At 42.1% G+C, this 14,362-nt stretch overlaps 1 protein-coding gene across 8 annotated transcripts in view; it reads left to right on the plus strand.

The window, feature by feature from the left end:
- Nucleotides 1-14,288, plus strand: part of LOC309616132 (uncharacterized protein C16orf46) — a 33,135-nt gene extending 18,847 nt beyond the window's left edge. For 7 of the 8 annotated variants that reach the window (XM_082366364.1, XM_082366365.1, XM_082366369.1 and 4 more), the window contains one exon: nucleotides 1,501-9,611. In XM_082366364.1, the coding sequence (XP_082222490.1) occupies nucleotides 1,501-2,508 (1,008 nt within the window). In that variant the 3' untranslated portion in view covers nucleotides 2,509-9,611. Of the gene's footprint in view, nucleotides 1-1,500; nucleotides 9,612-10,744 lie in introns of those variants that run through there. The other variant, XM_082366370.1, reaches the window with a different exon arrangement.
- The last annotated feature ends 74 nt before the right edge of the window (nucleotides 14,289-14,362 follow it).

The following is a 14,362-nucleotide window of genomic DNA, read 5'->3' on the forward strand; positions in this document are numbered from 1 at the left end:
ACACAGCCAAAAATAAATAAATAAATATTTAAAAAAAAAAAGGAAAGTATTGGACTCCTATAGCACTTACTAGACTTTTTAAAAAAGTGATGCTGCAGGCTTCCCTGGTGGCGCAGTGGTTAAGAATCCGCCTGCCAATGCAGGGGACACGGGTTCGAGCCCTGAATCGGGAAGATCCCACCTGCCATGTAGCAACTAAGCCTGTGTGCCACAACTACTGAGCCTGCGCACTAGACCCCATGAGCCACGACTACTGAGCCCTCATGCCACAACTACTGAAGCCCGCGTGCCTAGAGCCCGTGCTCTGCAACAAGAGAAGACATTGCAATGAGAAACCCACCCACTGCAATGAACAGTAGCCCCCGCTCGCTGCAACTAAAGAAAGCCTGCGCAGCAAAGAAGACCCAACGCAGCCATAAATAAATAAATAAAAATAAAGTTCCCTTTAAAAAATTTAAAAAATAAAAAGGGGTGCTTCTTGACACTTATGAATTTCTAACAGGAATTTGGGGAGCTGGACACGTGAGGGGAGAGGGTGTGGAGGGTGAAGAGGGGATGATGGGAAAGGGATGTTTTTCTGCAGGGGGAGCAGAGGCTGGCCCCATCTTCAGGCCCGGGAGACAATGCTTCTCCTCACAGCCTCTCCTCGTCCTCTGCCTGGGGATGCACAGACCTTCTGAATGTGCCAGGACTTGTTGGCTGTAAGGATATGTTGAGCCTCAGTTTCCTCCTCTGTAACCTGGATATCAGAAGACCTAAATTGTAGCACTCCTGTGAGGATTAAATGAATGAATGCCAAGAGATCCTCAGCTCAGTGCCTGCAACATAGTAAAATTGTGGGAGCTATTTTTGCTTTTTTTTTTTTTAACATATAAGTTTGCCAGATTTAGCAAATGAAAACACAATACACCCAGCTGAACTTGACTTTCGGTAAACCTAATTTGTTTAAGTATATCCCGAATGCGGTCTTGTATTTTTATCTAACAGCTCTGTTTACCTGTGACCCCTGTGGCAGGGTCAGCCGGGGGACTCCGGCTGTGGCCGCGGGCATGGGGGTGCCTGGGCCATGCTGACCCTGCGTCTGCCTCTGCTGCTCTGCCTTTCCTTCAGCCCCTCCGAGCAGCAGTCTCGCGGGTGTGGTAAACAGAGCCTGCAGTACAAGAAAGCCTGGCAGGGGGGACAAGAACAAACAGTTTTGATTTCATTTGAATAATTCTGAATTTACTTTAATGCACACCTAAAAAAATGTAGAGTCAGCACATCAATGTGGCCATTTATAGATACTATCGCTTAGTATTTTCGTCTTTAAAAATACTCTTACAGATACTATTGCTTAGTATGAGGCTAAGCTAGGCATGAAAAGTTAAAACTAAAACATTTAAGTCAATTTTTAGAGAAATATTGATTCAAATAGGACAGCCAAAATGGGAATGGGGCCAAAGTAGGGGCAACTGGAGTCTAGGCAGCTCAGCTGAGAGTAACACGCTGTTTTATTTGCAGGTCCGAGGCTGGGGAAGGATTTCTCCAACTGCCTGCATCTGGCCCAGGAAGAAGCTTAAAAAGGCGAAGATGGGAGAAAGTGCCAGCAGCTGTTTACTCTGTGTCAGCCTCTCCCAAGGGAGCCTGGAGGCCAGCCTTCAGTTGGAGGCGGGGAAGTTGGAGTCGGGGGCTTCAGCTCCGGCTGAGGCAGGGCCGGAGAAGGATGGAGGCAGCCTCTCCCTGACTCTGGCCACCCCCCCAGGCCCCACCTCTGCCTACCGGGAAGTTAACAAGATCTGCTTTCCCACCTACGGTCAGGGAGAGAAAAAAAGTCTGCAAATAAAAGAGTTTATTTGGTGCCTGGAAGACTGGGCCACTCCCGAGACTGTGAGGGGCAAGGACCCCGGAAGCCCCGGCGCTGACGGAAGTGCCTCCGTAGCAGACTCCTTGACTTCCAAGGCCCTTTTAGTTCTACCTGCCCTGAAGGCTTCACCCCCAAATGGCTTGGATGTGCCGGGTAAGAAAAGTCAGAACTTTTCCTTGCAGCTGGAAGAGAAGGGGCCGAGCGTGGCGAAGGATGGGCGTGTGGCTTGTGCATGTGGAGTGAAAACAGTTGACGGGACAGGTGAAAAGAGACCCAGTGAGCTGGCCAAGCACCACAGGGTGAAGGAAACGCAGCCTTTCCCCACCCCGGTGGCCCGGACATCCCTGCTGGCCGGTCCCGAGCCCTGCTGCCTGCCCTGGTCCCTCCTGCCTGAAAAACACCTGGTGTGCCCTCCCCAGCGCAACAGTGTTCGCTATCTCACCACCTTGCAGCTTGTGCAGAAACAAGGAGCGCAGAACTACAAAGCCAAATTCAAAGCCAGGGAGCCGAGACCTCCCGTGAAAATCCCACAGCGCGTTCTCACAGCGGCCAAGCCGGCAAACAGGCCCCAAACGCTGGAGACCAAAGTATTGTCAAGACCTCTCTTGCCATCCCTCACGGTGAGCAGAGTTGTTATGGCCGTTCCCACTCACAGACTCCTCTGAGTTGCCACAATATAATTCCCTGGGAGTAAGCACCGTCTGAAAGTTGTTCATCTTCTCTTCCCTCTCTCCCTCCTGCCCCAACCCCAGTCTCTTCCTCCTCCTCCTCCTCGTCTTCTCGTACACTCTTTTCTCCCCCTCTCCCCTGGTGCTTTTTTGTAGTATAATCAGGGGAAATTGAACCTCATTGCATGGGTTTTGATGTGCTCTCAAAGCCCCGATATTTATGTGTTACCTGCTACTATTGCTTAGCCATTTACAAAACGCAAACTGGTAATGCCAGTCTCAGCCTCTGCCTGACTTATCTCTGCACTGGAAGACAAGTGGATGGTGGGGAATCTGAAGGGCCTCCCTCAGGGATGCCCCCATGCCAGCCCTGAGCCAACCCGCAGGGGCTCCTTCTGCCCCCTCAACCCCAGTGCCTTAAGCCAAGGGTACTGGGCGTGTGTAGACCATATCGTTTCTTGATCTTTTGAACCTGGCAGATGTCTGTCTGTTGCCCCATTTTCTCTTGCAACAAAGATCTGCTTCAATAGAAACAATGTTATAAGAGAAAATTCCAGCCTGTGTCCAAGTGAATATCCTCTGTCCAAGGTGGCGTATCCTTATATTATGTCCATGGATGTACGGTACCCCTTGTTTCCTATATGTCCCAGATTTCATATATTATAGCCTCATGCTAGTCTCTTGTGTCTGGGAAGTTTTTCTTACCATTCTACAAAATTCATCTTGGGAGGCAGGTTAAGAATAATTATTATTTTTTTAAATGTCACTGTGATTATTGTCAGCATACATGCTTCCTCCAGTCTTACCTTATAACTACTATTTGGGAACTCGACAACCCCAAACAGACAAGTATGGAATGGGGCTGTGACTTTCTTCCTTCTTCCATCTTTCCTCTCCCCTCATTTTACCCGAGTGCATATTTCCTGAAGTTGTATATAAATTAAACTTTTGTAAATGAGTTATATTTTAAATGTGAAGTGACAATGCTATGTAGAGAAATGCTCTGAAGAACCATTTTGTAATATGCATAACCATTTAGCCGCTCTGTAATTACATAGTTGGCATGTGCTTAAGGTAGGTTGTACTTGAACTCTAGGCTTTCCATCTCCTAAATGATGGGCAGACAGAATATATGACTCTATTTGTAAACATCTGCTTTCCATAACTGGTCTTTGTGATGTCTTGTCTGTTTAAGTTTAGGTTTTTTGGTTTTGTTTTGTTGGTTTGTCTTTACAAAACACCAGAAATGCAGGAGTGACTATAGTACAACTGTCACTGAAAGGCGTATTTTGCCTTTTGAGGTCGTACACTTTACAGTCTAGAAGCAGTTTTCAGGTTCTACTCATTCTTTCTTCTCTGAATGAAGAAACCATCTGGATTCATCCCCAAGAAGAGGCCCTGATTTCCCACTGTGTCTGGACAGTGGAGGTCTTGGACCCAGTACTGTTTGAGGACCCTCCAGCTCTGGCAGCCTGCCCACCTAAGTCAGTGGTTTTTCAAGCCCCTCTTTATAAGCTGCAGAATAATGAATAAGATCACTATGTAAAGCAGTCAAAAGTGTTTGATTGGGAGGGAAAAAGTATCCACCAGTATGAGGGACAAAGCCCACCTGCTCAGCCCAGATGTACTTCCCTGTTGAGATCTTGAGGCAATTTGAACTGATCCAAGTTACAACATAATGTTTTTTTCTTAAGAAAAACTCATTTGTTGAGATAAGGGTTATAAATTCTATAGCTTTGGGGGTAAACATATAATAATTTAGAATTGAGGAGAGCCAGTTTGAACAAAGGAAGGGCCAAATTTAAAGGTTTGTAGTATCTTTTTTGAGCAAATAATTTGGTCAACGAAATGTTGACTAGAAGATCCCTCTGTGAATAGATAAGAATGCTTTGCATTTGGCATCTTTTTCTTTAGGTAATTATTCCAGTACCTGTTAAAGGCCCTCTGGGATCTTATCTGTGTTAGCTGTGGTTTAAATTGTTTCTCTGCGGATAGTCACTCTAGGCCTTGTCCCAATTTCTATTCAGATTAAATCAGGACATCCCAAACTGGTCTTTGATGTCCAAGTTTAGATAAAGGCTAAATGTTGACTAGAATGCAGTCCCCCTTAGAGTTCTAGGTCACTAACAAAAATCCTGCCATTTTAAGGAGTTAAGCATGTTATAATTCAGTGCCAATGGCCCTCTTCCTACCTCCAGGTGATGATCTCAGTTAGGTTTTGGTTCCTCTAGTCCTCCCCAAACCAAGCATGGAGGGCTCTGTGTTTCACCCCTCATTCTGTTATGTTTGGCTGTCTCATTAGTAAAGCTTTCCAAACCCCTATTCTTTTTTGAAATTTAAAAAATCACCGAGTGGAACTGTGGCAGCACCCGACAGAGGGCTCCTGCAGGGCATGAGGTCAACTACTGGGTGAGGCCAGGCTGAGGTCTGGGGATGCTCCTGGGCAAGGGCAGGGCCGTAGGGGCTGGAAACCTCAGAAAGATAGAGTATAGATCTGACGGAGAGACGAGGGACAAGGCCAAGGGGAAGCCTAAATCAGAATAAGACCCGGCAACATTTGGACAAGTATGTAGGGCTTTGGCTACTCAGGGAGACTTTCCCTAATTTTTATGGTCTTTTTATTCTGGACTTTGCCCCCTATTGTGAAATTTACCTGTACTTCCAGGACCATGCTATAAAATGACTTGAACCCAGAATCAAATTTGCTTTCAACCTCTCCTGAAGTGCCGGAGCCCCAGCCCATCTCCCTGCGGGCTCCCCCAGCTGGCCAAGCAGGCCGAGCTGCACAGATGGAGTCCTCGCATCTGGGACTTTTTGGGTGTCTGGGCTTGGGTCCAGTGCAGCCTTAGTGCTGCAGTTTAGGGGCTACGGAAAAGTCAGCTGGGGAAGAAACGGGCTCCTGTGGCTGTGATTGAGGGCAGACGAGGGTGGTCCCTGGTACCACGGGCAACACTCTCCCACTGTCTGCCAGGCTAACTGGGGCACTGGAGCCAGGAGAGATTCAGTGCTGTGCCCTTGATGCCCAGGCTAAACTCTGACCCGAGCTCCACTAGCCGGTCACACGATACAATAATTCCACGTGAATTGGCAAGGCACTGTTCTAAGAGTTCAAAGCCTCTTCTGGGTATTATCTCTTTTTATCCTGAGCAAATTCATGAGGGTCAGGGATCATTTTCTCCTGTGACCCAAGGAGAATCCAATCAACAGAGAGCTTGTGTTTAGTCAGGCCTGGTGTGCACCTCGGGCATCTGAAGGTGCCAACTTATCTCCAAGGTGAGGGAACAGCTGGGGCACTGGGTGGAAAGTATCACATAAGGCAGGAAGGAAGGCTTCAGAATGTCATTCCTTCCTGTAAGATGGGAACAATTTGACATAGGATGTGGTGAAGATGAGGAGGTAATGTATGTAAAACAAATCAAATAGAGGTTTGATCTGTGGTTTTCCTGAACGTGGTGATCAGATCAAATACAGATAGCTGGATCATTTCCCTTTAATGAATGCCTGGCTGTTCAAAATCATCTAGAAATCCTGTGGGCACGGCCAGTTGTCATTTGGAGTCTGATGGGTCTTCACTCTTTAAAAGTCCTCAGAACTCAGTTTCCTAACTTGTCGACTCAGGGTCCTTGCTTGGGACTCCTGTTAATCCATGGGCCATCTTCATTCCCTGGCCCTTTTCCTCATCCTGTTTTGCTTGAATTTCCACTGCACCAGTCTAAACACCATTGCTCTGCAGATTTATACCATGCCTCTCATACTGATTTTGTGTCACTTTGAGGTGTTACAGCAAAAAATTTACTTTTCAAGTTTAATCTCCCAGAACAAAGCTATTGTATATCTTCCTGAATACAGTCTTAGGATAACTCCAGTGCAATAAGTAAAACTAGCACCATCATCCTTTTTCCTAGGAGCTGAGAACTAGACTTTTTTTTTTTAATAGCCCAGCTTTGCCCCTGGACATTGTTGACTCTGCTCTATAAAATGAGGGGATTAATACCTAGGGTCCTTCCTAATTCTGTCATTTTAGTGCAGTTAACTTGCCTGTAAACATTACCAGACACTCAAAATGTGAACAGTTCTTTTTGTCACAGATTTGCGATCAGATTTCCTCTGGATGCTGGCTTTTGTAGTGTGAAATTTTAAAAAAATCTAAATGAATTTCAATTTGTACATTTCAAAAGTTGTTTATAGTAAAAATCCTAAAGAGATTAAGAAAAAAATTTTTTTACGTAAGACTATGAGAATTCAATTTTACTAACACATTCTTTATAAACAACGCACGTACTTTTTTTTTTTTAAGACAATTTTTTAGAGCAGTTTGAAGTTCATAGCAAAATTGAGAGGAAGGTACAGAGATTACCCATATGCCCCCTGTCCTCCCCCCCCCCGACAGATGCACAGCCTCCCCCAGGATCAGCATCCCCAGGGTGTGGACATTTGTTACAAATGATGAACCTACGCCGACATGTCATGATCACTTAAAGCCCACAGTTTACATCAGCGTCATTCTGGGTATTGTACGTTCTGAACACACATACTTTTTTTTTGGAAGTTTTGAATTTTATTTTATTTTTTATACAGCAGGTTCTTATTAGTTATCTATTTTATACATATTAGTGTATACATGTCAATCCCAATCTCCCAATTCATCCCACCACCACCACCCGCCCCCCACCACTTTCCCCCCTTGGTGTCCATACGTTTGTTCTCTACATCTGTCTCTATTTCTGCCCTGCAAACCGGTTCATCTGTATCATTTTTCTAGGTTCCACATATATGCATTAATATATGATATTTGTTTTTCTCTTTCTGACTTACTTCACTCTGTATGACTGTCTCTAGATCCATCCATGTCTCTACAAATGACCCAGTTTCGTTCCTTTTTATGGTTGAGTAATAGTCCATTGTATATATGTACCATATCTTCTTTATCCATTCATCTGTCGATGGGCATTTAGGTTGCTTCCATGACCTGGCTATTGTAAATAGTGCTGCAGTGAACATTGGGGTGCATGTGTCTTTTTGAATTATGGTTTTCTCTGGGTATATGCCCAGTAGTGGGATTGCTGGGTCATATGGTAATTCTATTTTTAGTTTTTTAAGGAACCTCCATACTGTTCTCCATAGTGGCTGTATCAATTTACATTCCCACCAACAGTGCAAGAGGGTTCCCTTTTCTCCACACCCTCTCCAGCATTTATTGTTTGCAGATTTTCTAATGATGCCCATTCTAACTGATGTGAGATGATACCTCATTGTAGTTTTGATTTGCATTTTTCTAATAATTAGTGATGTTGAGCAGCTTTTCATGTGCTTCTTGGCCATCTGTATGTCCTCTTTGGAGACATGTCTATTTAGGTCTTCTGCCCATTTTTGGATTGGGTTGTTTGTTTTTTTAATATTGAGCTGCATGAGCTGTGTGTATGTATTTTGGAGATTAATCCTTTGTCCGTTGATTCGTTTGCAAATATTTTCTCCCATTCTGAGGGTTGTCTTTTCGTCTTGATTGTAGTTTCCTTTGCTTTGCAAAAGCTTTTAAGTTTCGTTAGGTCCCATTTGTTTATTTTTGTTTTTATTTCCATTACTCTAGGAGGTGGATCAAAAAAGATCTTGCTATGATTTATGTCAGTGTTCTTCCTATGTTTTCCTCTAAGAGTTTTGTAGTGTCCGGTCTTACATTTAGGTCTCTAATCCATTTTGAGTTTATTTTTGTGAACACACATACTTCTTTAATGTTCCAATGGCTCAACTGATATTGCATCCACAGCAATGCTTAAAATTCCACTCCACCAACTGGCCCTATGCCTCGGGCAGGACTTTTCAACCTTCACTGCTGGCATTTAGGAGCTGGATAATTCTTTGTGGTGGGGCTGTTTTGTGCATAGAGGGATATTGAGCAGCATTTCTGGCCTCTACCCACTAGATGCCAATAGTCTCCTGCCAGTTGTGACAATCAAGAATGCCTTCAGACACTGCCAAGTGCCACTAGGGCAAAACCGGCCCAGGTGAGGACCAGTGCTTTAGGGAATTAGTTATCTAGAATCCTAGAATTAGTTATCTAGAATGCCTCTGTTTGCTGCTTCCCTGACAGCTTTACTTACAGAGCAAGCAGAAGCCCTGGCACAGAGGCAGAGGAAATGTGGGAGATGTCCTGCCTGCTTCATCCTGGAAAGCACAGGTGCTCTCAGTTTTGTCCTGGTCCTTCAGGGCCTTCTGGGGGCACCTGCCCGGTTTCCCTCCTGAAGGAAGCGACTCCGGGCCTGCTTTTCCCTGAGACCGTCTCTCTCAGAGTAACAGTAGGGCTCATTTAGCCAGCGCCAGGAAGAGCTGTTGGCATTCTCTTATCCTTCTTTTAGGAGAATGTGCGTTATTGTTTTGGCAAGGTTTTCAAGAAAATTCTAAGATGTTAAGTTGATGTATTTGCATTTAATGGCATCATTCAGAATTCTCTACTTTTTTAACCAGTACTCTCCTCAACTTCACTGCTTGTGCTAAATCACTGTGAATATTGAGAGGCAGCCAACACTATGTATGACCCTCCTCTAACCGCTGGAAAATCTATACTTCATGTATATGTGTGTGTGTGTGTGTGTATATATATATATATATATATATATATATATATATATATATATATATATATATATATATATATACACACACACACACACACACACACATATGAAAATGGCTTTCTTCTCCCATTTGGCTCAAACTACAAGCCTTTCTTCCCTATGTATCTTTTAAAATGAAACAATTTCGGGCTTCCCTGGTGGCGCAGTGGTTGAGAGTCTGCCTGCTAATGCAGGGGACACGGGTTCGAGCCCTGGTCTGGGAGGATCCCACATGCCGCGGAGCAACTGGGCCCGTGAGCCACAATTACTGAGCCTGCGCGTCTGGAGCCTGTGCTCCGCAACAAGAGAGGCCGCGATAGTGAGAGGCCCGCGCACTGCAATGAAGAGTGGTCCCCACTTGCCGCAACTATAGAAAGCCCTCGCACAGAAACGAAGACCCAACACAGCCATAAATAAATAAATAAATTAATAAAAAAAAAATGAAACAATTTCTCGCTTATTAAAACTTGAAAACTGCTAACTTGAAAACATAGCATAAAACTAGTCTTATTTCCAGCACCACAGGAGGGTTAGGACTATTCACTAAGTCTGTAAATGTGAAAGAACTCTCAGCAATTTCATTCGCTTTAACCTCTGTATGTGCTCTGAAGAAAAGTAGAAATCTAACTAATTTGAGATAAAAACCACTGGTCCTGATACTGTTCATGACTCTGCGAAGGCTTAGTTTCGTGGCTATTCACCCAAATCCTCATGACTGACTTTTCTAATGTAATTCCAGGAAAATGGGATGTCAGGGAGATACCATTATGGCAGCTAATGAGAGAACTTGAAATCTGAAGGCTTACTCCTTAGACAGACATCTCATTAGAGAAATGGGATTTAAATGGTTTTAAAATACACCACATCTTACCAAAAGAAAAAGAAAAAAAAACTGATACCAGCTTACAATTCATTAATAAGTACTAGACTCTCAAATATAGCTAAACAAAAACTATTACCACAAACTGAACTAAGACAATATAAACAGCTCCTAAAGCATAGTTTGCCAAAGTTGGAATGGTTTCTCAAAAAGCATACTATAGAAATCTTAATTTTTGAAGGCTCACTTTTTAAATAGGGAAAAGTCTTTGAAGAGCATTTTAAGGTTAGATATCCTTTTGTGATGTTAATTCAGATGCATTGACTCCTGCCAAATTTTTATTGCAGCACGAGCTCTATGTTTTCTGAAGTCACTAAATTTCTCATTACAGCACATGAAAAGGAAGATAAAGTAGGAGAGGGATCAGTTTCAAATTCAGTCCTAAGCAGCAACAATGTTTGAGATGCAATCATAAAACCAAATATTTCACCTAGGACATGGAAAAAGCACTAGATCACCAGAAAGCAAAGAGTAAAAAGCTGCAAGCAGAAGCAATAAGAAGATGCCAAACTTGGAACAAGGTCTTATTGACACATAATATGCTAATCAGCTCACTCCTTTAGGCCAAAAAAAAAAAAAGTCTTTGTTCACATAGGTAACATATGTATTTTTGAGAATAACAAAGTCACCATCATGGAGATATATTTTTTTAAACAATTTTTTATTTTCTGAAATATTTGACTATTTCACTGATAATAAACTAAAAAAGGATATTATTTAATTTTGTTGTTCTTTTTTGTAGCCTTTATGACCTGTAATATTAACTTGCTTGATGGTAAAGAACCAAAAGTTAATGGAAGAGCCTTGACCACGAGTTTCTCCTATGACAACCTTCACTGTTCCTGATTTTGTGGATTTAGAACAAAGTTACAAATGTGTTTATTTTGTTATTTATTAGTAAGGCAATATATAAATTTAGATTTTTTCTGAAGTTGAAAGAACTGAATGAATACTAGCCCTCTTTCAGTTTCAGCATTATAGACAATGCTCTTATTCATTCACGTACTTTGGACATTTGCTCCTTTCAAACATGCATATTTTTAAAATACAGTGCCCAAATGTGTTAATTTGAGGACACCAACAACCTGAGAGGCCTTTCCATTTGCTCTTTAGCCTGCTTCTCTCGATATGTAAACTAGTGTATCAGTGTGTTTGCTAATAAATACCTTTCACACAACTGAGAGAACCCTTTGGATTTAAGCATTGCAAAACAATGGTATTTAGTCGACTATCTTCTTGGACTATAAGAACATTAGACTAGCCGACATCTTGCTGAAAAAACTCGATTAAATTCATGTCATTTAAGTCTTTTAGATGTTGGAAGTGACCAGTAAGCCAACAGACTGACGTGTCCTCTCCTAGTGTCAAATCTAATCTGTGGCACTTTAACACACTTCAGGTGAGAACACACACATATATTGAGATATAAGGAAAATAAAACCGCGTAATACTTGAGACTTCAAAGGCTTCATTCCTAAATGCCCCAAAGTTACATGTTCCTCCTACTCTTTATTAAAGAGGCTTCCGAAAACAAGTCTGAGAAGCATTTCTTTTAAGTATACACGATAGTAAGTACCCTTCAGAGTCAATATTAGATAACAAGTTTGGACTGGAACTAAGAGAAGCATTCTAAAATTGAGACTGTAAAGGATTACATGAAAATATCACCCTGTCATTAAACAACTCAACTTCACAACTAGCCTGACACTGATACATTTCCTTCCAATCAAAAGTAGCTGCAAACCGGGACGCCCCTGGTGGTGCAGTGGTTAAGAATCCGTCTGCCAATGCGGGGCACATGGGTTCGAGCCCTGGTCTGGGAAGATCCCACATGCCACAGAGCAACTAAGCCTGTGCGCCACAACTACTGAAGCCTGCGTGACTAGAGCACGTGCTCCGCAACAAAAGAAGCCACCACAACGAGAAGCCCCCGCTCTCCGCAACTACAGAAAGCCTGCTCACAACAACGAAGACCCAACGCAGCCAAAAAAAAAAAAAAAAAAAAAAAAAGTAGCTGCAAACCTTACTCTGCATCTTTCAGGTAAGTCTATAAAAAATTTCTACTTTTATTTCCCTTTATCTGAAGGGACTCAGACACACTGATTTGGCTTTCCTGCTATTAGTGACTGAGCATGAGCAAAGAACTACTCATAGTCCTACCCTCTTATTTTTGCTCTTAAGCCAGAACCATATTACTTACAAAGATAAAAGACACCCCATTATGAAATGGTGACATTTGGATGAAAAATGAATCAGAGTAATTTCTTTAGAAATTATTTTTTCAAATTTCCTTTGAAAAAATTTTCCAAAAACTTAAATCATAGGGCAGTTTTTATCAAAATAAAAACTTTACATCAAAACAGCAGCTTTGGGAATTCCCTGGCGGTCCAGGGGTTAGGACTCTGTGCTCTCACTGCCGAGGGCCCAGGTTCAAAATCCCTGGTCAGGGAACTAAGATCCCACAAGCTGCATGGCGTGGCCCAAAAAAACCAGAAGTTTTGGTAATGGAATGTCTTTTCATTTTCTACTAGGAAAATTGTTAGCATATTTTCATGAACAAAGGTAAGACAGTAATGGAAATAACTAGGCACAGTCATTTCATCGTGTGACTTTCAGAAGATGATGAGTTTGTGAAAAGTTAAGGCAATGAAGTCACATTATGAGTAGGCTGAAGAATTTACACAAAAGGTAGAATTATCACTTCTCTTTAATCACTGAGTTTCAAATTTTACAAATAATCTTAGAACAATTCAGGTAACTAAGTTTTTGGGGGGAAACAGTTCTTACTTGTACATGAAGAACTATTACATGCTCCATTTTTCTGCAAATAACTCTATTGGCTGGATTAACAAACACTGTCACAGAAACACAGAATTTTTTTAAAGCCATAGATCACTGCATATATATTTACAAAAAGCCATAAACAAACATGCATTTCTCCTTATTAGGAGAACTTAAATAGATGTTTGAACATTAAGGCAGTGATGATTCTAAAACATAATGAAATTCTAAGTTAAGGCTTTATGTTTCTTTTGAAACCCATATTCATAGGCAACTGTGACCAAAGCAAACTTTTATCTATCAGATTGAGTTCACCTGCTCAGGATATGTTATTTATCCACTACCAATAATTCTTCTACAGGATAGGAATTAGTAGCAACACCATTAATTTACTTTAGTGAATTCTTAGTCCCCTCCTTAGGTTTTATTTTGAGGATTTAGCCTTCAGCAGCATAAGCATGTGCCACAGAAAAAACAGAGCATTTTTCTGGGTAAACTTAGAAAAATTTACAGACTGCACTGATTTTTACTTGCCTGAAAGTTGGCCAACAATCAAGAACTCAGAATCTCCTAAATACAGAAAACTCCAAAAGCATACTTAAGCACACACCCATCTCAAAACACAGATGTTCTTGATTATTGAAGCACTTGGTCTTCACCTCATTTTCTTTGAAGACTGTTTGGTATTATCCTCTCTAAACAAACAAAGCAACAAAATGCAGAACACCAAATTTTAGATGGATCTGTTCTATAATTGCTATCCTCAAGGCACAAATACTATCCTTGCTAGACCAATGTGTTTCCTCATTTAAGGAAAAAATGAGAGGTGGATGAAAAGAAGATTCACTTTAAAATAGCTGCTGATTGCACTCTTGCCCTATCAAGCTTATGCAAAGTATTGAAATTAAGGGGGGAATGTCCTTTTCTCCTTATGTTATTTTTTTTTAAACATTTAGAGAGACAAAACTCAGACTCAGCTGGTGGGTGCGCCTTGAGGAGCAGCTCTGGAGCACCGGCCTGGCCTTCTGTAGGGAGTAGGAGGGATGCTCGTAGGACACACTCCAGTCTGGGCTAACAGGCATGATTGCACAGCCCAGCGTTTCCATAGTTGGGGTGACTTACTGTCACTTAGACTGAAAGGATCACTATTTACACTAAGTGCTTGCCGCTACTTCTTTAAGCAATAATTTTACAGCAACACGTCTTGTGAGGAAAGTACTATACACTTAACGTTCGTATCAGTAAGAGTTCACGTAGAGGAGGGATGGCATTGACTATATGAAAATTGTCTCAAAAGCTAAAGACAAGTGTAGTTTCCTTTGTGTCTTCAAATCAGGGGAGAGTAAGATGTCAAAGCAGATGAAGCTGTTGGTGTTTAAATCTGATGGTACAGCGTCAGACTTCTTTAGACATTATTGGGACACAGGAATTTCTAACAAGCACTGGTGAAAGTATTTTAGGTGCAATTTAAGTAAGTCATACTTTGACTAAAATGTTTTGAAGGTTTGAAAAGTTTGTACCCTAGTCCTGGTGAGCTTGGCTTCAGCTAAATGGCTAGATGGGTTTTAAAGGTGTGAAA

This window comes from Balaenoptera borealis (assembly GCF_965194805.1).
Source record: "Balaenoptera borealis genome assembly, chromosome: 19".
Taxonomy (NCBI): Eukaryota; Metazoa; Chordata; class Mammalia; order Artiodactyla; family Balaenopteridae; genus Balaenoptera; species Balaenoptera borealis.